The sequence below is a fragment of the Balaenoptera acutorostrata genome, chromosome 6 (assembly GCF_949987535.1).
Source record: "Balaenoptera acutorostrata chromosome 6, mBalAcu1.1, whole genome shotgun sequence".
Lineage (NCBI taxonomy): Eukaryota > Metazoa > Chordata > Mammalia > Artiodactyla > Balaenopteridae > Balaenoptera > Balaenoptera acutorostrata.
The window spans coordinates 111,661,178-111,683,552 of record NC_080069.1 but is presented as its reverse complement, the minus strand read 5'-3'; the positions used below and the strand labels follow the sequence as shown (position 1 = coordinate 111,683,552).

The 22,375-nt window shown below is 39.2% G+C and overlaps 2 protein-coding genes across 4 annotated transcripts; one reads left to right on the top strand and one right to left on the bottom strand.

Annotated features, from left to right (window-relative positions):
- The first annotated feature begins 64 nt into the window (after window positions 1–64).
- Window positions 65–19,315, top strand: PSMD5 (proteasome 26S subunit, non-ATPase 5). 3 transcript variants are annotated; one of them, XM_057548390.1, is made up of 10 exons: window positions 65–297; window positions 6,522–6,666; window positions 7,682–7,795; window positions 8,233–8,361; window positions 9,753–9,862; window positions 11,780–11,922; window positions 12,688–12,879; window positions 14,591–14,700; window positions 15,090–15,230; window positions 19,159–19,315. In XM_057548390.1, exons 1-10 carry the CDS (start codon window positions 125–127, stop codon window positions 19,171–19,173), a joined length of 1,272 nt encoding a protein of 423 aa, XP_057404373.1. In that variant the 5' UTR covers window positions 65–124; the 3' UTR covers window positions 19,174–19,315. The 3 variants fall into 3 exon arrangements, with proteins under 3 accessions (XP_057404373.1, XP_007178180.1, XP_057404372.1); XM_007178118.2 differs by lacking the exon at window positions 19,159–19,315 and adding an exon at window positions 18,002–18,827; XM_057548389.1 differs by lacking the exon at window positions 19,159–19,315 and adding an exon at window positions 16,225–18,145.
- A 734-nt stretch (window positions 19,316–20,049) lies between these two features.
- B3GALT9 (beta-1,3-galactosyltransferase 9) lies at window positions 20,050–21,840 on the bottom strand. Its single transcript, XM_057549169.1, has 2 exons — window positions 21,820–21,840; window positions 20,050–21,220 (listed from the first exon to the last, which is right to left on the bottom strand). Exons 1-2 carry the CDS (start codon window positions 21,838–21,840, stop codon window positions 20,117–20,119), a joined length of 1,125 nt encoding a protein of 374 aa, XP_057405152.1. The 3' UTR covers window positions 20,050–20,116.
- Window positions 21,841–22,375: the final 535 nt, after the last annotated feature.

The window sequence follows — 22,375 nt, the reverse complement described above, 5'->3', positions numbered from 1 at the left end:
TTTGGCCCAGCCAAAACTCGGGGAAGGGAGTCTGCGCCGGGCAGATCTCGCGAGGCTTGGAAAAGCGCGCCGGGAGCCGGGAGCCGGGCGGGCTGACTGGCGAGCCCCGGCGGGAGGGGGCATCATGGCGGCCCAGGCGGTGTCGCTGCTGAGGGAGGTGTCTCGGCTGGAAGCGCCGCTGGAGGAGCTGCGCGCTCTGCAGTCGGTGCTGCAGTCGGTGCCTCTCAGCGAGCTCCGCGAGCAAGCGGCGGAACTGCGCCTTGGCCCGCTTTTCTCCCTGCTCAACGAGCACCATCGGTGAGATGACCCTGCAGCTTGAGCGGGGGAGAGCGACACCCCCAAGTATGGAGACGGGGATGGGGGTGGTGGTGACGGGGGAGGCTTTTCCCAGTCGCAGTGAAGGTTGACTATCGCTGAAATTTCAGAGAGGGAAGGATCCTGGGCTGAGAGTCTAGAGATGGGGTTCAAGCCCAGGCTCTGAGGTGGCCGTCTCCTGGCCTCACTGCCTTCATCCTTGAAATAGGAGGAGGAAAGCAAGGTTGCCCACCTACGGGGAGGACTCCACAATCACGTATCCAAGTTCTTGACTTTTTCCTACCTCTTAAGAAGGGGTCCTATCCTGGCAATTTGGAAGCATCCATCGATATTTTAAATTCACATACCTTTGATCCAGTAGTTCCTGTCACAGAAATTTAACATGCAGATATACTTACACACAAAATGTACTGTATATACAGGAATATTCATAACAGAAGGAGGCAGCAAAAAAACAAAACAAAACAAAAGAACTAGGAACCACCTGAATATCTATTAAAAGGGGATTCTTAAATTATGACACATGACTGTAATACTATGCAGCTCTTAGGAAAATTGAGGTAGATCTATATATGTGGACATAGAAGGATCTCTAATATATGTTGCTGAATGAAAGAAGAAAATTGTAGGAGTTTATAATTCCGTTATGCGTACTTTTTAAAAAGGATTACCACCCCCCACACCCACTTGAACACAGGCCAGTGTAGCTTTTGGAATATCTGAAAGATACATCAGAAACTATTAATATGGTAGTGGGACTTAGAATGGTAGGGTGGCAACTTCTACTTTTCATTTTATGTACATCTGTAGTATTTGATTTAAAAACACTTTGTATTTGATCACCTGATAGCTTAAAAGACTGTTTAAATGTTTGTGATCCAGAAATTTAAAAGTGACTTTTCTTCTTGAAAAGATAATGAATCACTGAATCAACACTGGATGATTTCAGAGGGCTTTCTTGGCTCTGACCTTCTAAGAATCCTCCCTTTTTCATATGTGTTCTCCCTTCATTAATTCTGTTAATTAACATTATTCAGGTCTGCCTATGAAATCTCTATTTGTCCATGTTAATTCAGGCCCTCATTTTCTCCCTCTCGCTAGGTCTGTTGCATTAGTCTGACTTCTCATTACCTCTGAGTTTCCTTTTCTAGTGTGTCCTTCCCATGTTGCAACCACAGGGAACTTCTCAGGATATTTGACTCACATCTTTGCCATGGTTTCGCATTGCCTCCAGTGTAAAATCATGACTTGTTAGTCTGGCACTTGGACCTTTACAATATATTTCCATCCTACTTTTCCAGCCTCACCTTTTTCCACTCTACACATATTTCATCTGCTCCAGCTACCAAGTGGCACTACTTTCCCTTGAGCATGACTTGGCACTTTCCTAACTTTGTTCATGCCAGTCCTTCTAACTGAAATGCCTTCCCCTCCAAATCTGTCCATCTTTTAGGGCCCAGGTGAAGTGCCACCCCCTCCAAAAAGTCTTTCTTGGTCACTCCAGTTGCAAGTGACTGGCCTTAGATCTCCTGAAGGACATTATCATTACTTCTCTTAATAATACTTGACACTATTGCCTTATGTTGTAATTCCATATGTGTTTCTGTCTAGTTTGTAAATTCTTTGAAGAATTCATCTCTGCATCCCTCTTAGGGTACAGCACATAATACAATATATGCCAAATAAAAGATTAAACTCATAAATTTTAGAGAACCCACCTAGTCCAACCACTTCATCTTATAGATGGAGAGACTTCCAGTGATCTATAAGTTAACACCAGAGATGCAGTAGGAACTGAAATGAAGGGGAGTTTGAAGAATAAGGTCTGTGGGGTGGTGGTTTGCTGAATGAAGGAGCAGCGCTCTAGGAAACAATTTTAATGGAAATTTAAAGACAAGGTAATTCAGAACTTAGTACATTGTAGATACCAATTGCAATTTGTGGGAATAATTCTCTGGGTAGTGGATTGGCAGTCTCTAGATATATTGCTGTTTTCCCGCACTATATATTGGTTCGAGATCTTTTCTGATAGATGTAAACCTAGAATCTTTTTTTTTTTTTTAATAAATTTATTTATTTATTTTTGGCTGCATTGGGTCTTCGTTGCTGTGTGCAGGCTTTCTCTCTAATTGTGGCGAGCGGGGACTACTCTTAGTTGCGGTGTGTGGGCTTCTCATTGTGGTGGCTTCTCTTGTTGCAGAGCACGGGCTCTAGGCGCGCGGGCTTCAGTAGTTGTGGCATGTGGGCTCAGTAGTTGTGGCTCGTGGACTTAGTTGCTCCGTGGCATGTGGGATCTTCCCGGACCAGGGCTCGAACCCATGTCCTCTGCATTGGCAGGCAGATTCTTAACCACTGCGCCACCAGGGAAGTCCATAAACCTAGAATCTTGACCGGAGTTTTTGTGAGAGAAAGTAAGTCCTAAGATTACTGCTTTACAACATGGAAGGCAGGCAAGACTGATTGTACATTATTAATTCTTTGGCTTCTTGGTACCGAAGGGCCGCATGTGACCTTAAATCTGTGCAATATACAGTTTAACCTACCATTGATTTAAAAAAAAAAAAAAAAGCTTTATTGAGATATAATTTACCTAAAATAAACTGCACATAATAAAATATACAGTTTGACAAGTTTTGACATGTATATACTCATGAAACCATCACTACAATCAAGGTAGCAAAGATGTCTCTATAGATGAGTTTGCCTTTTTTTTTTCAGTAGTTTTATATAAGTGGTGTCATACAGCATGTACTCTTTTGTTTGCTTTCTTTCACTCAGCATAATTATTTTAAAATTTATCCATGTGGTGTGAATGAATACTTCATTCCTTTTTATTTCTGAGTAGTACTCCATTGTATAGATGAATCACAGTTTGTTTATGAACCACCTGTTGATGGACATTTGAGTTATCTCCGTGTGGGTATATTACAGTAACACTGCTATGAACATTTGTGTACAAGTCTTTACATAGACACATTTTTTTTCTTTTCTCTTTGAGTAAATACCTAGGAGTGGAATGGCTGGATCATATGGTAGGTGTATGTTTAACTTTGAAGAAACTGCCAAACTGTTTTCCAAAGTGATTGTATCATTTTACATTCCTACCAGAAGTGTATGAGAGTGGATTATAAGCTTAAATATGAAACCTAAAACTATAAAACTTCTAGAAGAAAACATAGAAAAAAAATTTTGTGACCTTGGCTTAAACAAAGATTTCTTTAATGTGACACCAAAAGAATGATCCATAGGAGAACAAATTCATAAATTGGACTTCATCAAAATTAAACATTCTGCTCTTCAGAGGTCACAGTTAAGAGAATGAAAAAGCGAGTCACAAATGGAGAAAAGTCTTTGCAAAGAATATATCTGATAAAGGACTTGTATTCAGAATATATAAAGAACTCTCAAAACACAGTAAGAAGAACCCAGTTTTAAAATGGGCAAAATATTTGAACAAGAAGATGTGTGGATAACAAATCAGCAAATGAAAAGATACTCAACATCATTAGTCATTAGGGAAATATAAATGAAAATCACATTGAGATTCTACTGCACACCTCCTAGAATGGCTAAAACAAACAAAAACATTGAGGCAACCCAAGTGTCCATCAATGGATGAATGGATAAACAAAATATGGTATACACATATACACAATGGAATATTATTCAGCCTTAAAAAGGAAGAGAATTCTGACACATGCTACAACATGGATGAACTTTGAAGACATTCTTAAAAAAAATTTTTTTTCTCTATTTCTTTATTTTCTTTCTTTCTTTCTTTCTTTGGCTGTGTTGGGTCTTTGTTGCTGCACGCGGGCTTTCTTTAGTTGCAGCGAGTGGGAGCTACCCTTCGTTGCAGTGTGCGAGCTTCTCATTGTGGTGGCTTCTGTCGTTGTGGAGCATGGGCTCTAGGCGTGTGGGCTTCAGTAGTTGTAGTACGCAGGCTCAGTAATTGTGGCGCGCAGGCTCGGTAGTTGTGGCTCATGGGCTTAGTTGCTCCGCAGCATGTGGGATCTTCCTGGACCAGGGCACAAACCCGTGTCCCCTGCATCGGCAGGCGGATTCTTAGCCACTGTGCCACCGGGGAAGCCCTTGAAGACATATTAAGTGAAATAAACCAGATACAAAATGGTAAATATTGTATGATTCCACTTATATGAGGTACTTAGAGTAGTCGAATTCATAGAGACAGAAAGTGGAATGGTGGTTGCCAGGGGCTGAGGGGAGGGGGAAATGAGTTGTGTTTGATGAATACAGAGTTTCAGTTTGGGAAGATGAAAATGTTCTGGAGATGGGTGGTGGTGATGGTTGCACAACAATGTGACTATTTAATGCCACAGAAGTATACATTGAAAAATGGTTAAAATGGTGAATTTTATGGCATAGACAATTACATTTCTTTTAAAAAAGAAAAGAAACCTGTACCTATTAGCAATCACTCCCCATTCCCCTTCTCATCTCTCCCTCAGCCCCTGGCAACCAGGAATCTGCTTTCTGTCTCTATGGATTTGTCTGTTCTGGACATTTCATGTAAATGAAATCATCACATCAAAAGGAAGCCTTTTATGTCTGGCTTTTTTCACTTAGCATAATATTTTCAAGGTTCATCCACATTGTACCATGTATTAGTACTTCATTCCTTTTTCATGGTTGAATAATATTCCATTGAGTGGATCTACCACATTTATGCATTCATTAATTGATGGACATTTGGGTTTTTTCCACTGCTATGAAAAACTGGCGTACAAATTTTTGTGTGGACATAATGTTTTCATTTATCTTGGGTATAAAAACATTCTTAATTACTCCCTTACCCTTGATTGTGCAGAGTGCAATCGCTAAGTTAAAAGGATATGTTCATTTGCTGTGTATTGCTATGTACTGCTTCATCACCTTTTAGGAAGGCACCAATTTAACCGTATACTCCTATTAGCAATATATGAGTGCTCATTTATTTGTACTGCCTATTAAGAGACAAGGAAGTTATTAGTGAAACACCTCTGTATCTACATCTGGGAGTCATCAAGTTCTGCTTAATTTGCCTCCTTAATAGGTCTTGAATCTTCTCCCTCTTCTCCATTCCCACTGCTACTTCCCTGTTTTGCTCCTTCATCACCTCTCACCATCAACTACCTTTTAACTGAAAATTATTTCTCTAAAACTGATGCACAGCGATTTCTATAAGTCAGAGCTCATTGTGTTCCTTCTCTGCTTTAAAACCACTTCATGGTTTTCCATTGCCTTCTGGGAAGAGGCTAAATTCCACAGCAGGACTTAAAAGACCTATCAGAATCCAGCTTCTGTGCATCTTTCCTGTTTCATTTCTTGTCATTCATCCTTCTCCCCACCCCATCATACCAAGCGACTTGTGGTTCCTTGAATGCATAACACTGTCTCATTCCTCTGTGTCTTTTATGTGTGACTACCCCCTCTACCCGGAACACCTCTCTTCTCTTAGATAAATCCCACATTTTAGCTCAGGTGTTACCCTCTGAGAGGACTTCCCCGAACCCTGTGTTCTTTTCTGAGCTCCCTCAGCTTCCAGACCTAACCTATAGCATTTATCTACTTGGATTATAGTTGCCTTTTTATTTTTCTGTGTCATCCATTAAACTGAGCTCCTTGAGATTATAGAATATATCTTATCCTTAGAGAATGTGTCTTATATATATTATCCTGGCACAGGCATGGCACATAATAGGTACTAGGTAAGTTTGTTTCTTGTTCAGTTTTGTTTTATTTATTTATGGCTGCGTTGGGTCTTCATTGCTACACACAGGCTTTCTCTAGTTGTGGTGGGCGGAGTCTACTCTTCATTGTGGTGCGTGGGCTTCTTGTTGTGGAGCACGGGCTCTAGGCATGAGGGCTTCAGTAGTTGTGGCACGTGGGCTTCAGTAGTTGTGGCTCATGGGCTCTAGAGCACAGGCTCAGTAGTTGTGGCGCACGGGCTTAGTTGCTCCGCGGCACATGGGATCTTCCCCAACCAGGGCTCGAACCCGTGTCCCCTGCATTGGCAGGCAGATTCTTAACTACTGCACCACCAGGGAAGCCTGGTACTAGGTAAATTTGAATAAACTAGTAGAAGCTGGTGTTTCAAAGGGAAGTCTGTGTGGAGGAGAGCCTCATTAAGCTAGGTGTCAGATATTAGGTTGTTGCTTCCTACCTGGTAGGACATGAATTGATGAGATCTGTGGTGTCTCTTTTAGGGAACAGACTACTTTGTGTGTATCCATCCTGGAGAGATTGCTGCAAGCTTTGGAGCCAGTTCACGTGGCCCGGAACCTCAGGGTTGACCTGCAGAGGGGACTGACTCACCCCAATGATTCTGTAAAAATCCTCACTCTGTCCCAGGTATGAAATTTTATTAGCACATAATAAGGGAATCAACATTTAGTGACCACCTGCCCTGGGCCAGGGTCTATGCTGGGAGCCAGAGACAGAGAGGTGAAGAAAACACATGCTGTCTCTGTAGGGAGTATCTAGTCTATTCTAGTATGCGTAGCTAATAATAACCGGCAGATACAAGCTAAAGTGAGAAGTTCCACTGAGTACCGTCTGAATCAGATGTCATCAAATACTGAGTTCCTTTTATCAGGCATTGTACCATATGCTGTTAGAGCTACCAAGATAAATAAAGCCTGTTTCTTTCCTCCAAGGATCCCCTAGTCTAGAGAGAAAGATTGCCATGGTAAGTCTTACTATAGTGGCATGAGCGAAGTACTATTATAAAGGTCACTATACCAACAAATTAAGACAGTAACTCTTACCACCCTGCTAACCAAACATGCTAGTGTTTGGGTGAAGAGCTGCTGCCGAGGATTATCTTGAAGGGATAGAAGCTGAGCAGTTAGTTATCCACTAGATGTTCAAATACTATTTTTTCTTTTCTTCTCTAAAGTATTTATTCAAGAAAAGGAGAAAGGATCGATTTATCCATTGACCATTTATGTGCAAAACTCTGTAGGAGGTGCTTTACCTATTTAGTTTCATTTAATCTTTATTACTATCCTGCAGTTAAGTATTGTATTCCCATTTTACAGACAAGAAATTAGGCTCAAAAAAAGTTATTTAATTTGGTCAAGATCAAGAACTGAAAGTTGGTAGAACTAAGATTTGTATTGTTTTCACTCACTGAGGTGTCTCAAGTCTTAACTCACCTGTTTTGTTTTTTCTTTCTTTTCAAAGATGTGACTGTACCATCTGTGTGTTTGGCTTTAATGAATTTGGGTCATTTGGAATTTTTTAATGACTCATAGCTGTAGTCAGTAACTCCTAAAATAACTGCACACTAAGGAAATTTGACCATCATGTGTTTCCATGTTGCCCTACCTTGGAAGAGTATTTCTGATTGTTTTTTTCCTTTCAGGTTGGAAGAATTGTTGAAAATTCTGATGCTGTTACTGAGATTCTAAATAATGCTGAATTACTAAAACAAATCGTTTATTGTATTGGTGGAGAGAATCTATCTGTAGCTAAAGCGGTGAGTCAGCTACAATCATCAGCCTAAACATGCAGAGACATTAATGTCCTAAAAGACAGAGAAAGGCCTTCTGGATTGAGAGGTGGAAGTTTAGAATGAATGATTTGCGTAATTGAATTTGCAGCCTCATATCGATGGTATGAAATAAATAAGTGGCGTCAAAATAAAACTAGTAAACCCCTTTTATTTTCTAGAATGCACGTTTCTAAATTAACCATCATAGAGCTTACATTGGGTTGCTTGATAAGAAGCTTTTTCTATTTTCTGTTGGGAATGCTATGTATTTTTTCCAGTTATAAGTAATTATAGCTAAAATGTAGTGAATGCTCCTTGGGTAAGCTGCGTTCCATACACTAATTTTCACATAAATCTTATGTGAAGTAGAAAGTACAGTTCGGTATTTTTATGACTTAAGAGATATTTTCTTTCCTTATAAGGCCATTAAGTCCCTGTCAAGAATATCACTGACCCAGGCTGGACTGGAGGCTTTATTTGAAAGTAATCTGCTGGATGATTTGAAAAGTGTAATGGAAACAAATGACATTGTTCGATACAGGGTGTATGAGGTAAGACTAAAATCATACTTTCTGGTGCCTATAATTCAGAATGCATCAAGGCTTACATCAGAAGGCGAGATGGCTCATTTAACATGTATTTATTGAGTATATAGTCTATGTTAGGCCATATATATACCAGGTGCTTGGGATGTAGGGATGAACTCCCAGCCTAGTGTGTGAGACAGTCATATAAAAAATATTTACACTGCACTCTGAGTACTATAATAGAGGAGATACCTTTGAAATTAGACTTTGAAAAAATTAGTGTAGTAGTGGTAGTAAGAAGAAGCTTTGTACTGAGCAGTGTGCTAAATCCTCTCATATGTATTCTCTTCAGTTCTTGCAGTAAACCTGATACTTCATTATCATTAATCTCGCTGTTGATGGAGTCATTGACCCAAGGCCATGCAATTAATAGATTGTATATTCAAAACAGAACCGTCTACAGTCTAATTCCCTCTTCAGAACAATGTCCTACTTTCCATTGTTAATATTATGCAATCTTGATTTTCCTTTTGCTTCTGTAGCTGTTTCTTTTTGGTCTCCTGGCTCCTTAGCCTCTATTGAACCTTTAATTGTTGGAGTTTGTGAAGGCAAGCTAGGCCCCTTATGCTCATGTTCAAACCAAACTCCTGATCTTCTCCATCCACCTCATGCCCCTAATCAAAACAGCAGCAACAAACTGGCCCCGTCTCCCAGTCCACGTGGCTGGCTGTTGGACCTCCAGCTCGCTCTGTGTGAGGCCGTGTCCTCCCTGCCATGTATCCACTCAGTCACCACATTGTGTCAGTTTTACGTAAACTCCTGCATTTCTCTGCTTTGCTATAGCCACCACCACCCTAGTCTAAGCTCCCAATATCTCTCACCTGGACTACTGTATTTGCATCCAAACTGGTCTGCTCCCATTTTTGTCACCATTAGTCTATCGCCACATGTAGTCAGAATGATCTTTTAAAAACCGAAATCTGATTCTGTCATTCCTCTGCTTAAAACACTCGGTGTCCTAGATCTCTCAGTAAGCCCTCAGAACATACTTGTTGAACGAGTAAGTGAATGGCCGACTGATAGAATGAATGAATGAATGATTTTTACAATCTCTTTGTTGTTGCTGATAGGGGCTTTTGTCCTGATTGATGGTTTCTTTTTAAAAAAGGGCAGATATACCCAGGTATATCTGGGTGAGTGTTTCTGTGCCGGAGTAATTTCTTGTGTGTTCAATGAAGTTTTCCTGCTTGTGGAGACAAATAATGGATTTTTAAAAATTCAATTATATTAAGTATATAATTTATACTAGTATATAATAGGACGTAATATACTTCCTAGTCCTGCATTTAACTTAAAACGCCATCTAACAAGTTTTGGGCTATTTTGACCTTTCTGCTTTTTCTGTTTTCTTTCAGCTAATTGTGGAGATTTCTTCTGTGTCACCAGAATCTTTAAACTACTGTACCACCAGTGGATTGGTAACGCAGCTCCTCCGAGAACTGACCGGGGAGGATGTGCTAGTCAGGTATGTTGACGGAGAGAGTTCTTAAAGCAAAATGTCCTTTCTTGGCGGGCCAGGAGACAACCTCGGAACTTAGTGTGATCTCCCCTAGTGGAGCCTATGCTCAGGTTGCAGTCTCATGACCGATTATGTCCTGAAGAAGGGGCTTTTTGAAAATTGCTCAACTTACATGGTGACAACGTACTGGAACTTAGCATGACAATTCAGCTACTTTTGAATAACAGTGTTCCCTGTCCTTAGGCATGTGTGCTGTTTAAAAGTTGCCAATCACATGGTAACTATCATTTTGTATTACTTAATGTGTTAACATGCACATTTTATATATATATATATATGTATATGTATATGTATATGTATGTATATGTATATAATTTTTTTCTTTTTTTTTTGGCCATGCCGTGTGGTTTATGGGAACATAGTTCCCCAACCAGGGACTGAACCCAGGCCCTCGGCAGTGAAAGCACCGACTCTTAACCACTAGACTGCCAGGAAATTCCCAACATGCACATTTTTTGATGTCGTTAAATAATAGCACTACGGCATGATAGAAGAAACATGGACTTTTGAAAATGAGTGAGAATTGGGCTTACATGCATCTCTACTACTTAGTAGCTGTTTGACCTTAGACAAATTATTGTAACCTTTCTGCACCTGAGTTTCCTTATCTCCTAAATGGAACAATGACAATTCTGTAAAGAAGATAATATGAGGATTAAGTGAATTGACCATAGAGACCAATACAATGGCCAATATAGGCTCTCAAAGAAATGTTAATTCCAGTCTCTTTACTCCCAGCACCTACTCCTTAAGTCCCCTTGAATATCTGCCAAGTGTTTCCTTGGATATTCCACAATTTACTAACGCATCCCCACTGTTGAATACTTGGTTCAAGTATTTTGCTGTTATAAGAGCACTATAGTTACCTTTGTGTACACAGGACTTTGTTTTCCTTATCTTAAATGATTTTCTGATTGTCCTGTGTTCTTTAAATGTGATTGAATTTGTTGAACTCACATGCATAAACCAGTCCTCAGTCATACTGTTTCAGAGCATTTGAGTTACATTGTTTCAAAGCCTTCCTAATAAGGAAATTATTTTGTTAAATTTCTTTAACTTGGTATCAGACTTTGTGACATAGGAAAAAACCTTGCAAATAGTCAATTAAAATACCTTAGGATCAACTGTAAAAATACTTTTTTTAGTTAATTGAGGAAATTTGGTCATGGTTAGGCTTTAGATGATGCCAAAGAATTATTTTTTAAATATGTGGCAGGGCTTCCCTGGTGGCGCAGTGGTTGAGAGTCTGCCTGCTAATGCAGGGGACACGGGTTCGAGCCCTGGTCTGGGAAGATCCCACATGCCGCGGAGCAGTTGGGCCCGTGAGCCACAATTGCTGAGCCTGCGCGTCTGGAGCCTGTGCCCCGCGACGGGAGGGGCCGCGATAGAGAAAGGCCCGCGCACCGCGATGAAGAGCGGTCCCCGCACCGCGATGAAGAGTGGCCCCCGCTTGCCGCAACTGGAGAAAGCCCTCGCGCGAACCGAAGACCCAACACAGCCAAAAATAGATAAATAAATAAATAAATAAATATGTGGCAAAGGCATTATAATTTTGTGAGAAAATATTCATGTTTGACATTTCAAAATAAAACAAAGGTTTAAAAACTCTTTGAGGAGGTAGTTGTGTTATAATGGAAACAATAATGGGCCTCAAGTCAGAAGGTCATGATTTAAGTCTTAACTGCCTTGTAAAAACAATGTGATTCTGGACAAGTTACAATTTTCTCATCCTTGTGTCTTGATCTGAAAAGTAGAGCCAGGATCAGTCACCTTTCACACTTGGTGGGAAGAATTAAATAAAATAACCTATATGAAAACAGTTCATAAACTATACTAATCATATGCAAAATCTTGGCATTTCAGAGCCACCTGTATAGAAATGGTGACATCACTGGCATATACTCATCATGGACGACAGTACCTCGCTCAAGAAGGAGTAATTGACCAGATTTCTAATATAATTGTTGGGGCAGATTCAGACGCTTTCTCTAGCTTCTATTTGCCAGGTAACAAATACTGACACTTGTGGAAATGACAGTGTATGTTTTGTTTCAGAGTTATCTCTGACAGGGGAGTCCTGGGATTGTTTTCTTTAGAGCTGATTCCCTTAAGATGATACCCATAGCCCCTTAATGAGGTGGAATCTATTGCTCTGGGAGCCATGCACTGTGGATTCTAATTTTCTGGAAATATTGCTGTTTAGAGCATTAGGCTGTTTCCCTTGAACCTTAGCCAAAAGAATCATAATAAAACTACTAGTAATGATACTTACAGTATATTTCACCGATTCATCAAATCTTGAGTTGGACTCTTTATCTAATATAGAATTATTCTAGCCATTCTGTTCTAGGACATGGTTGATTAGTTTTTCTTGAGCACTTGCAGAAATTGGAAATTAATTTTAGATAGCCTCGCTCATTTCATCGATGAACATCTCTGTTTAAAAATTTCTTCCTGATAATGACTCCAAACTTGCCTTCCTATAACTTGTATCCGCTGGTCCTTGTTCTTTGTTCTCCCTCTTGCATATGACAATGCTTCAGTATTCGGACCCAGCTCCTTTGACACCCTGGGATTTCTATTCCGTCAGGACCACACATCACAGGTCCTGCAGTATCTCCTTATGGTCTGTCTGATTTCCAGGCAACACAGTACTGTAACCTTTCTCCTCTTTCTGGCCTGAAGTTTATCACTGTCCCATGAAAACCTAGGGCCCACAATTTATGCTATCTTCTTTTTCTATTAAAATATATTCTTGTAAATATCTTTAGGGTTTGTGAAGTTTTTTGGAAACCTGGCTATCATGGATAGTCCTCAGCAGATCTGTGAGCGTTATCCTGTCTTTGTGGAAAAAGTCTTTGAAATGACAGAAAGTCAAGACCCCACCATGATTGGTGTAGCAGTGGACACGATTGGAATTCTAGGATCCAATGTTGAAGGAAAACAAGTTTTACAGAAAACAGGTTGGTATGACTTGTTTTGGCTTTCCTTAAGGATATCTCTTTCTTTTTGGGGGGGGTGACAAGAATTCATCATGTAAGTTCATTTGCTTGTATGTTAACTGCATAGTAGAAACTGCTTTTACAGATGGCAGTCTTTTTACCATGACCTTGGACTAATCCCTAAAAAGTCTCATAATTATTACGGAATTTTTTTTTAACTTGGCTGGACCAAGCACTCTTTCCCCTCTACATCTTTCTTAAATAGTATTCATAGTACAAAGGCCATAGTCTGGAGTCAGAAGGACCTGGATTCATGTCCCAGTTCTAACACTAACTTAGCTTATTGAGCTTCACTTACTCACTTCACTACTCTAGGCCTCACTTTCCTTATATATAAAAAGAGTATAACAGCTACTTCTCAGAGTTGTTGTGAATATTTAATGAAAAGACACATTTGTTTTATATTTATATGTCCAGGAAGGAAAACAAAAATATGTTACAAGATTTGATGTTAAGAGTGATACTTTCATGGCACATCCATGAGTATCTTGCAAGTACTATGGATTCTACACACAAAAGTACAGCACTGTTAAAACCCTTGTGAAATATATGTTGAAAATTATATATGCTGTTGTGTATCGCAGCTAGTATCCATGTTGTGTGTACTTTTCTAACTGCTTGTGCCTACGACATATGATCCTTTTACAATCATGCAAAGAACATACTATTGTCATTCTCATTTTACAGATAAGGTAGGTGACACTCAGAGAAGTTAAGAAAATTTTCTAAGATCATTCAGGCTGGGGCAGCTGCTACTCAAATCCAGGTCCTTTGATTCCAGAGCTCTACCCTGTAACTTATATATGCTGTATTGCATATGAATGTGTTTTAGGCCTGTCACTTGGTTTCTGACTACATGTTTATTTTTATATTGGTTTAGGTTGGTGGCAGTCATAGTATATGACAGCATACTTTTAAAAATCTCATTGTTCACTTAACACCCACTAGGATGGCTATTATTTTTTTTTTAAAAAAAGAAAAGAACAAGTGTTGACAGGATGTGAGAAATTGGAACCCTTGTGCATATCTGGTGGGAATGTAAAATGGTACAGCTGCTGTGGAAACATGGTGGTTCCTCAAAAAATTAAACATGGAATTACCATATGATCCAGCAATTCCGCTTCTAGGTATATACCCAAAAGAAAGCAGGGGCTTAAATAGATGTTTGTACATCTGTGTTCATTAACAACATTATTCACAATAACCAAAAAGGGTAGAAACAACCCAAGTGTTCATTGATGAATGAATGGATAAACAAAATGTGGTATATACATTCAAAGGCATATTATTCAGTCTTAAAAAGGAATATAATTCTGACACATGCTACATCATGGGGGAACCTTGAAGATATAATGCTAAGTGAAATAAGTCAAACACAAAAAGACAAATATTGTATGATTCCACTTATACATGGTACCTAGAATAGTCAAATTCACAGAGACAGAAAATAGAATAGTGGTTACCAGGGGACGGGGGGTTGGAAAGGAGAGTTGTTGATTAATGAGTACAGAGTTTCAGTTTGCAATGATGAATAAGTTCTGGAGATGGATGGTGGTGATGGTTGCACAACAGTGTGAATGTACTGAGCTGTATGCTTAAAAATGGTTAAAATGATAAATTTTATGTTATGTGTATTTTACCCCAATAAAAAATATCTTGTTATTCTTCAAAGGAACTCGCTTTGAACGCTTGCTGATGAGAATAGGATATCAAGCAAAGAATGCCTCAACAGAGCTCAAAATTAGGTGTTTGGATGCAATTTCATCTCTTTTTTATTTACCAGTAAGTAGATTGGGAAATTAATGAAGAACAGTGGTATATCTAGGGGAGAATAAATCTGTATAATACTAGTTAACTTACTGTAAATGTTGACCAAATAAATGCCATCTTTCTCACTCTTAGTGAAAGAAGATAACCCTCATTATATGACTAGTGACATTTTAAAAGTTAAAGTGGAATCATAGAGTATTAGAACTGGATAGGACCCTAGAGATTGCTTAATCAACCCCATCAGAAAAGAAACAAGACAAAACTGGGGAAGTCTGGGCTGAGTTGGGGAAGAATGCTCCAGACTTGGCAGAGCTCACACAGCTAGTTAATGACAGGGTATGATCAGAACCCAGGTTTCCTGACTTCCTAATGTCTTGAGGTTTTCCTTTTCTGTCTTGTAGCCTGATCAGCAGACTGATGACCTCCTGAGGATGACAGAATCCTGGTTTTCTTCTTTATCTCGGGACCCGCTGGAGCTCTTCCGTGGCATCAGTAATCAACCCTTCCTTGAACTACACTGTGCTGCCTTAAAAGTGTTCACGGTAGGCATCCTCTTCTTTTCCATGCCTTCTGGGACTCTGCCAGTTCAACACATGCGTACTTAAAATGAGCTAGTCTCTCTGCCATGCCCTGGGGATGCACAAGTGCATAGGAAGTTTCTGCCCTCTACTATTAGCGTAGACTAATTAGGGAGACAAATATGTAAACAGATGGTTTCAGTAAAAGGTATTAGGTGCTGTGGAAAAATGTTCGAGGGTGCTGTGGGATCACAGAATTAATTCCTCATTCCTTGTCTGCCATCAAGCAAGCCCTTACTACCTTAGCCCTGGTCTTCCTCAGCCTTATTTCCTGCCATTCGCTTCTGGCACCGGCAGCTCTACTGATAGCAGACTGCTTGCTTCATATCTCTGGACCCTCATGTACGCTCTACATTCAACACTCTTCCCTGACTTTGCTTGTTAACCTCTTGTTTATTCTTCAAGGACTAACTCAGGTGTCTCTTCAGCAAGCTTTGCCCAAACCCACAAGGTTGAGTTAAGCAGTGCTGGCTTTCCTACTTTGCATTTATTCATTTATTCAGCAAATATTTGTCGAGTTTCTTTTCTTTGCTAGGTTCTGGGCATATAATAGTGAACAAAAGATACAAAGACCTTCCTTTCATGTAGCTCATCGTCTATTGAAGGACCCAAGCAGTAAATATAATTATAAAGTTAATTGTATAATTATAGTTTTGGTAAGGATCATACCTCTGTGTTCTGTTTATTACACTTTGTAGAAAATGTTTATTTATTGACCTATTCAACAGAGTTTATTGAAAATAGGAGCCATATCTGATTTAACTTTGTAGCTTCAGCACTTGCTGTGGTTCCCTGGGCTCATGGAAATGTAGTCATCACTTTAGTAATCTTAATAATGGGATCTCAGGCAGCATGCTTGGCCTAGAGAGGGAGGGAACAAGGAGAGTGGGGGCGACAAGAGAGGGAAGGCTGGACTTCCCTGGTGGCGCAGTGGTTAAGAATCAGCCTGCCAATGCAGGGGACACGGGTTCGAGCCCTGGTCCAGGAAGATCCCACATGCCGCGGAGCAACTAAACCCGTGCACCACAACTACTGAGCCTGCGCTCTAGAGCCCGCAAGCCACAACTGCTGAGCCGCGTGCTTCGACTACTGAAGCCCACGCACCTAGAGCCCATGCTCCGCAACAAGAGAAGCCACCACAGTGAGAAGCCTGCGCACCACAACGAAGAGTAGCCCCCGCTCGCCGCAACTAGAGAAAGCCCGCGCGCAGCAACAAAGACCCAATGCAGCCAAAAATAAAGAAAATTAAAAAAAAAAAAAAAAAGTGGGAAGGCTTCCTGCAGGATGTGATACAGGATCTGCGTCTTGAAGGATACAGGATACCTGTCAACTTCAAGAATGTTGTTTTTAGACTGTTTCACCCTTGTCAGTAGTCACTGTGATGGTCATTTTGGCTCCTGCACTGGTATTCTCATTATTTATTTTTTTCCCACTCTTCTACCTTATGCTCCACTTAGCCATAGTTGTAGAGATAATTTTTGATTTACTGGTTTGGGCAGCTGTTTTTATTTCAACCCACCCATCCTCAACTATTGTTACGTAGGCTGATGTTTCTCAAACTGTAATGTCTTGTTAAAATGTAGATTCTCATTCATTGGTTCTGGAATAGAGCCCGAGATCCTGAATTTCTAACAAGTTCACAGGTGATGCTAAAGCTGATGGTCTGCAGAACACATTTTGAGAGGAAGACATAGGCTGTAAACTTGATTGTGCCTTGTTCTTCATTAAAATATAGTAGTGAGGTTTTTAAAAATATTTTTTATAAACGTTGCTTATTCATTATTTTTAAATTTGGAAAAGGTTGAGAAGTAGAAAGTTTTTAAAGCACATAGAGTCATACCTGTTTGGTATGACTTTAAGGTGTTTCCTTTTAGTATTGGTATTAGTATTTATCTATTTATTGATGTAATATTTCAAACATACAGTCATACCTTGCTACCTCTGCCCAATCCAATTCCCCTTCCTCCCTCTCTGAATGTAATCACTGTCATGAATTCAGGGTTTACAAGTGCACGTGTGATTTTATACTTTTACCATCTATGCATATATACTTAAATTACAGTATTTTAAATATTCTTAAACTTTGCAAATGGTATCGTGCTCTTCATATCATTCTGCAATTTCCTTTTTCTCCCTAATGTTATGTTTCTAAGATTTATCTATATTTAAAGAGGCAATTAGAAAATCCTTAGTATTTCATTGTATAGCCACAGTGTGTCATTCTCCAGTAAATGAAAATTTAGATAGCATCTATTACAAATGACACTACAATGAACATTCTCGAAAATATCCTCTTATGCACATGTATGAGAGTTTCTTTAGGGTAGTCTTTTCTTCTCAAGTCTTTGTCTTGATTTTTCCACTGTTGTAATTATGCCATATGTATAATTTGGATCTACTTTTTTCATATAACAGATTTACCTATCCTTTATAAACTTTATTCTTAATGTTTATTTAATTTATTATTGCTATATACCGTAATTTACTAACTCATCTTCCCACTATTAGGGATTTATAGTGTACCTTTCACAGTGTGATGAGCATCTTTGTTTACAGATTTTTAAAATATTTTGATGATTTTCTTAAGTTAGAGTTTCAGGAGGGAATTTACTTGGGCAAAATGTAACATTTTTAAGGTTCATGTTGCCAAATTTCTTTCTAAGGTTTGTGCCATCCCATTAACAAACTTAACTTAAGGCTCAGAGGAATTGTGTTCTTTTCCCCTTCTATTTCAGGCCATTGCAAACCAACCCTGGGCTCAGAAACTTATGTTTAACAGTCCAGGTTTTGTAGAATATGTGATGGACCGGTCCGTAGAGCATGACAGAGCTTCAAAGGATGCCAAATATGAACTGGTGAAAGCACTTGCCAATTCTAAGACAATTGCAGAAATCTTTGGGAACCCAAATTATTTGAGGCTCAGAACTTACCTGAGCGAAGGTCCATACTATGTGAAACCTATTTCCACAACAGCAGTGGAAGGAGCAGAGTGATTTCTTCTAGAGTCTAGACCATTTATTGACCAAAATTTCTCCTGAGGCATTTGACTCCATCTGTATTTTACAAAACAGAGACTTCCCTCCCACCAGAATTATCATGGAGTGTCTAATGTAATTTTATCACCAACATTTGTTGTGTTTCTACATTGAAATTCAATGTAAAGCCAGGAAAGCAGGCAAACCTGATCGTAATTGAACCAGATGTTTCTCAGATTCCTTTGACTGCCTTAATCTTTGCAAGAAGATGGAAGTTTTGTTCTTCTCCCAGAAAATTTTCATGGACTTACTCACCATCTTATTTTAAAATCCACTTTAACTAAAATGGAACCAAATTGTTTCTGAATTCTTTCTATCCACCCACTCCCTTATTTTTTTGGTCTTTTTTTCCCTTCTGATTCCACTTTCAAAGTCTTGGATATAAATGTTCTTTGAAAAACAAGTAATATGCAATCTTAAAATTATGTTCCCTATACTAAGAATAAATACTTTTAATAAGGTCTCTTTTGCTTTTTTGTTACTATTATTCCTTTGAAAAATAGATAATAAATCTTTTAAAAATGTTTCTAGTGTTCCTTGATACTTTTTTTTGCTGTTTATCAAGGCATCTTACTGTGTTGTGGTTTTGGGTGGGGAGGAGTGATAACATGCTAAACCAGAAAGGTCCCCAAACTGTTATTTTATTTATTGGTGGGTCATCGTTGTTGAGAGCTTTGCTTTTAATTTCTGAGATCCATCAGGTCAATATTGAGTTGATCAGAGAGAGGGAAACTGACTCCTAATAACTAGAGTCAGAATGGAGGGGTCACTATGCCTAAACCAGAATACCATCTTACTGATTAACAAAGGATGCACTTGCTTTTCATTTTCAAAAGATGTTCCCACCTGTTTTCCAGTGCTCTGCTCTCTAAACAGCAAAGCGATCACCAATCCAGAGGTTTCTACATGAATATGTTACCAGAGTGTGATGGTTCAGAATGGAGAGATAGGTTTCTTTCAAGCCATGGTGGTGATGTTGATAAACCAGCCCTGCTCTGTTACAAAATGATTCTCAAGTGACTGGAATTTTCTTGTCCCCAGATTAGTCATCTCTGTTCCGCCATCTCTGGTATCCGTGAGTCCCCTTTTTCCATCTTTCCATATGGGCCATTTTCCTACTGCTAATACCACTAAATTTCTGTTGTTTTAAGCCACCTAGTTTGTTGTACTCTGTTAGGCATCTTTAGGAAACTAATAGAGTGTATACGTAACCTGAAATGTGTATTTGTTGCATCCCGTTTGTAAAATACTGCCTAATTAGGACTTGATGAAAATTGTTTCACAAAAAATTAGAGATCCAAGTCTTTACACTAGTGAGATTTAAGTTAATATATACTAGGTAGCTAAAACTTTTAAGTGTAATTCCACCACCCAGATTACTAAAATGTTTCCTCTTACAGACAAGATGAACATTTTGTTAAATTCCTTATTTAGTGTTTTCCTTTAATTCTGAAAATTCTCAAAAATCAGTCACAGCTGCTATCACTGAGTCATGACAGTTCCATAGAATGTGATTTTTAGAAATCCATTAATTGTAAAGAGAAACAAGACTCTTGGTTATAATTAAATTTAATGTTCTCTCTTTTCTAGACAAAAGGTATTATTTTGAAAAGAATCATGCTACACCAACTTAAATTTCTTAAAATGAGATCTCAATTCAATGTAGTACATCAGAGCACTAAGAACACTGCAACTTGCTGAGTACAATTAAAGATTCAGAGAAACTACATAAAACACAAGGAAGGAGGGACACTTTCTGTAACAAGGTAAGAGGTAATTTTTAAAGAACACACTTTTAAGAAAAACAAAGAAATCCTAATCACCATAATATATGACATTATTTTTTATGGTACCCATGTGAAAAAGTTTAAAGCTGTCAAGGTATGTCAGAAGTTTGCAGGAAATGAGCCCATAGTAGGTTTCAAACAGCGTACATTCTTTCCCACTGTTAATTTCCTTCCATGCCAGGGGCATTTCAGCATCTGTAGTTTCTGAGGATGTGAAAATGAACTTAAAGCAACATCTGTTGTATCTGATATGGCTTTTCCCAGAAAACCTTGAACTGTGTATGGGTATTAGGCCAATGGATTTAGCACAAATTCCTACAAACACATCAGCAGGCACCATAATGGGGACTTCTTTGAAAACTACGTACATCATCCGAGCCACATCTTGGGACATAACAAAGGCCTCACCACTGCAGTAATCTGGGTAGTACTTTTCTGGGTACTCACTGAAAGGGACAAATTCTTGGCTATTAGGGTCTCTGTTGGGTGTATCCTGATGGATAACTCTTCCTACATAGATATCTTCAAGGTGTTCTTTCAGATTGAGGAGGTAGTCTACCAAACTTGGTAGATTGACAAACATCTCTTCATCAACCTTGAGAATGAACTGGGCGTTAGGGCAGAAAGTCACAGCCCACTGCGTCATGGTGATAATCTTCAGAGTTTGGTTCTCAGCACTGTCCAAGAAGATTCCTTCAATTATATCATTATTCTTTTGGGACTCTTTGTCTATCTCTTGCTGGGCAGTCACCAAAACAGGCATTCCCAAAGCAAACAGTGTGAGAATGGGATGCCCTCGGACACTGGTCACGTTACCCCAGGTTTTCCTGATGAGGTCCCGCCTTGTTCCATTTCCTGGGCTACTGAAGATAAGAGAGAGCAAAAATATGTTCTTCCCTTTACACACCTCCGACTGGCTCAGGATATAGTATTTGGAAAGATTACTTCTTAGGGGCTCCATGTTCAATTTTCTTGCCTTATCCTTAATTTCAAGAACTTTCATATCTACATAAGGCAAAGCATGCAGAAAATATTCTTCCACAAAATCAGCCCCAAAAAGCAAGGCATGAAATAGAATAACGTTAAACAGAATGAAACACCACTGGTGAGTCCGAAGTCTGCAGAATGTCACCTAAATAAAAGAACACACATTCATTCAAGCTCCATCTCCATTTCTGTTTTTGTCCCCACTGAACACTATATGTACCTCTCACAGCACTTAGCGCTACACTGTTTTAAGTGTTTATTATTTAGTTCTGTTGTTTGTCTCTCCCACTATATCATGGCCCCCTGGACAGCAGGCATCATGAATAAAATGTTGGTTGTTTTCTTGCTTGGAGGAAAGCCTACTTACTATATATGAGGCACTGTGTTAGACACTGGGGAAGCAAAGAGAAATCAGACATAGACACATGGATATAAAGTAACAAGTGCCATTGTGCTAAAAGCCTACAGGAAAATATATGATATTCTTTCTGGAATTGAAGCACTTGGATCAGTTTCTTCTCTAACTACAAATGTCAAGGGCTGTTTTTCAATGGAGTGGTAGCTTTTGTTGGCTACTGAACAATGGCTACTATCAAACATTTGCATTCTTCTAGTATGACTTTTCAATTTAATAATAAATTCTGACATTGTTTTGACAATGTCCCCTAATCCATCTGATGCGTCTATCAATATGGGCAGATTCCTGCTATCTGTATAGCACCTCTTCAGAGATCTAGGACATACCTGTGCCAAGCTTACTCCCATCTCATCAAAGGAGATGGAAACTTTCCATTTGGAAGAGCATATACAATGTAGTATTGCAATATAACAGAGCCAGGGGACATTGGAGGAATTAAATCTCTATTCATTGGAGCTTCAGTCAACAAAGACTCCCCTAATGACACATCTTCCTGAGCGCTTGCTGGGGGCAAGGCACTGTGCTAAGCACTTTACATGCCTTAACTCATTCAGCCCTGGTAATATCCCTTTCAGATATGTTATCTTCAAACTGAAGCTGAGCGTACAGGCAGTATAGGAATTTGCCCAAGATCACTCAGTGAATAAGAGGGTGAGGTAGGGCCATGATTTGAACTGAAATCTGTCAGATTTCAAAGCTCACTCTTAACCATTAGAGAATCCTGAGTTCCATCTTTTACTTTCCCGTGTCTATTGAATAGGAAAAACCAACAGAGCAAAACAAACTTTCACAATTATAATCTGAACTCCTTTCCATTTTCTCAGTTCTGATGATTTACACACAGAAGAAACTTCAGCCTACTAAAAGCTTATTTTAATAGAT

Bases quoted from the DNA above. Each gene is read 5' to 3' on its own strand.
- B3GALT9 (XM_057549169.1), bottom strand. From the start codon at position 21,840: ATGGGAGTAAGCTTGGCACAG. The intron at 21,221-21,819 runs GTATGTCCTAGA...TCTTTTATTTAG, and splicing joins TGGGAGTAAGCTTGGCACAG to GTGACATTCTGCAGACTTCG.
- PSMD5 (XM_007178118.2), top strand. From the start codon at position 125: ATGGCGGCCCAGGCGGTGTCGCTGCTGAGGGAGGTGTCTCGGCTGGAA. The intron at 9,863-11,779 runs GTATGTTGACGG...TTGGCATTTCAG, and splicing joins GGGGAGGATGTGCTAGTCAG to AGCCACCTGTATAGAAATGG. The intron at 14,701-15,089 runs GTAAGTAGATTG...TCTGTCTTGTAG, and splicing joins CATCTCTTTTTTATTTACCA to CCTGATCAGCAGACTGATGA.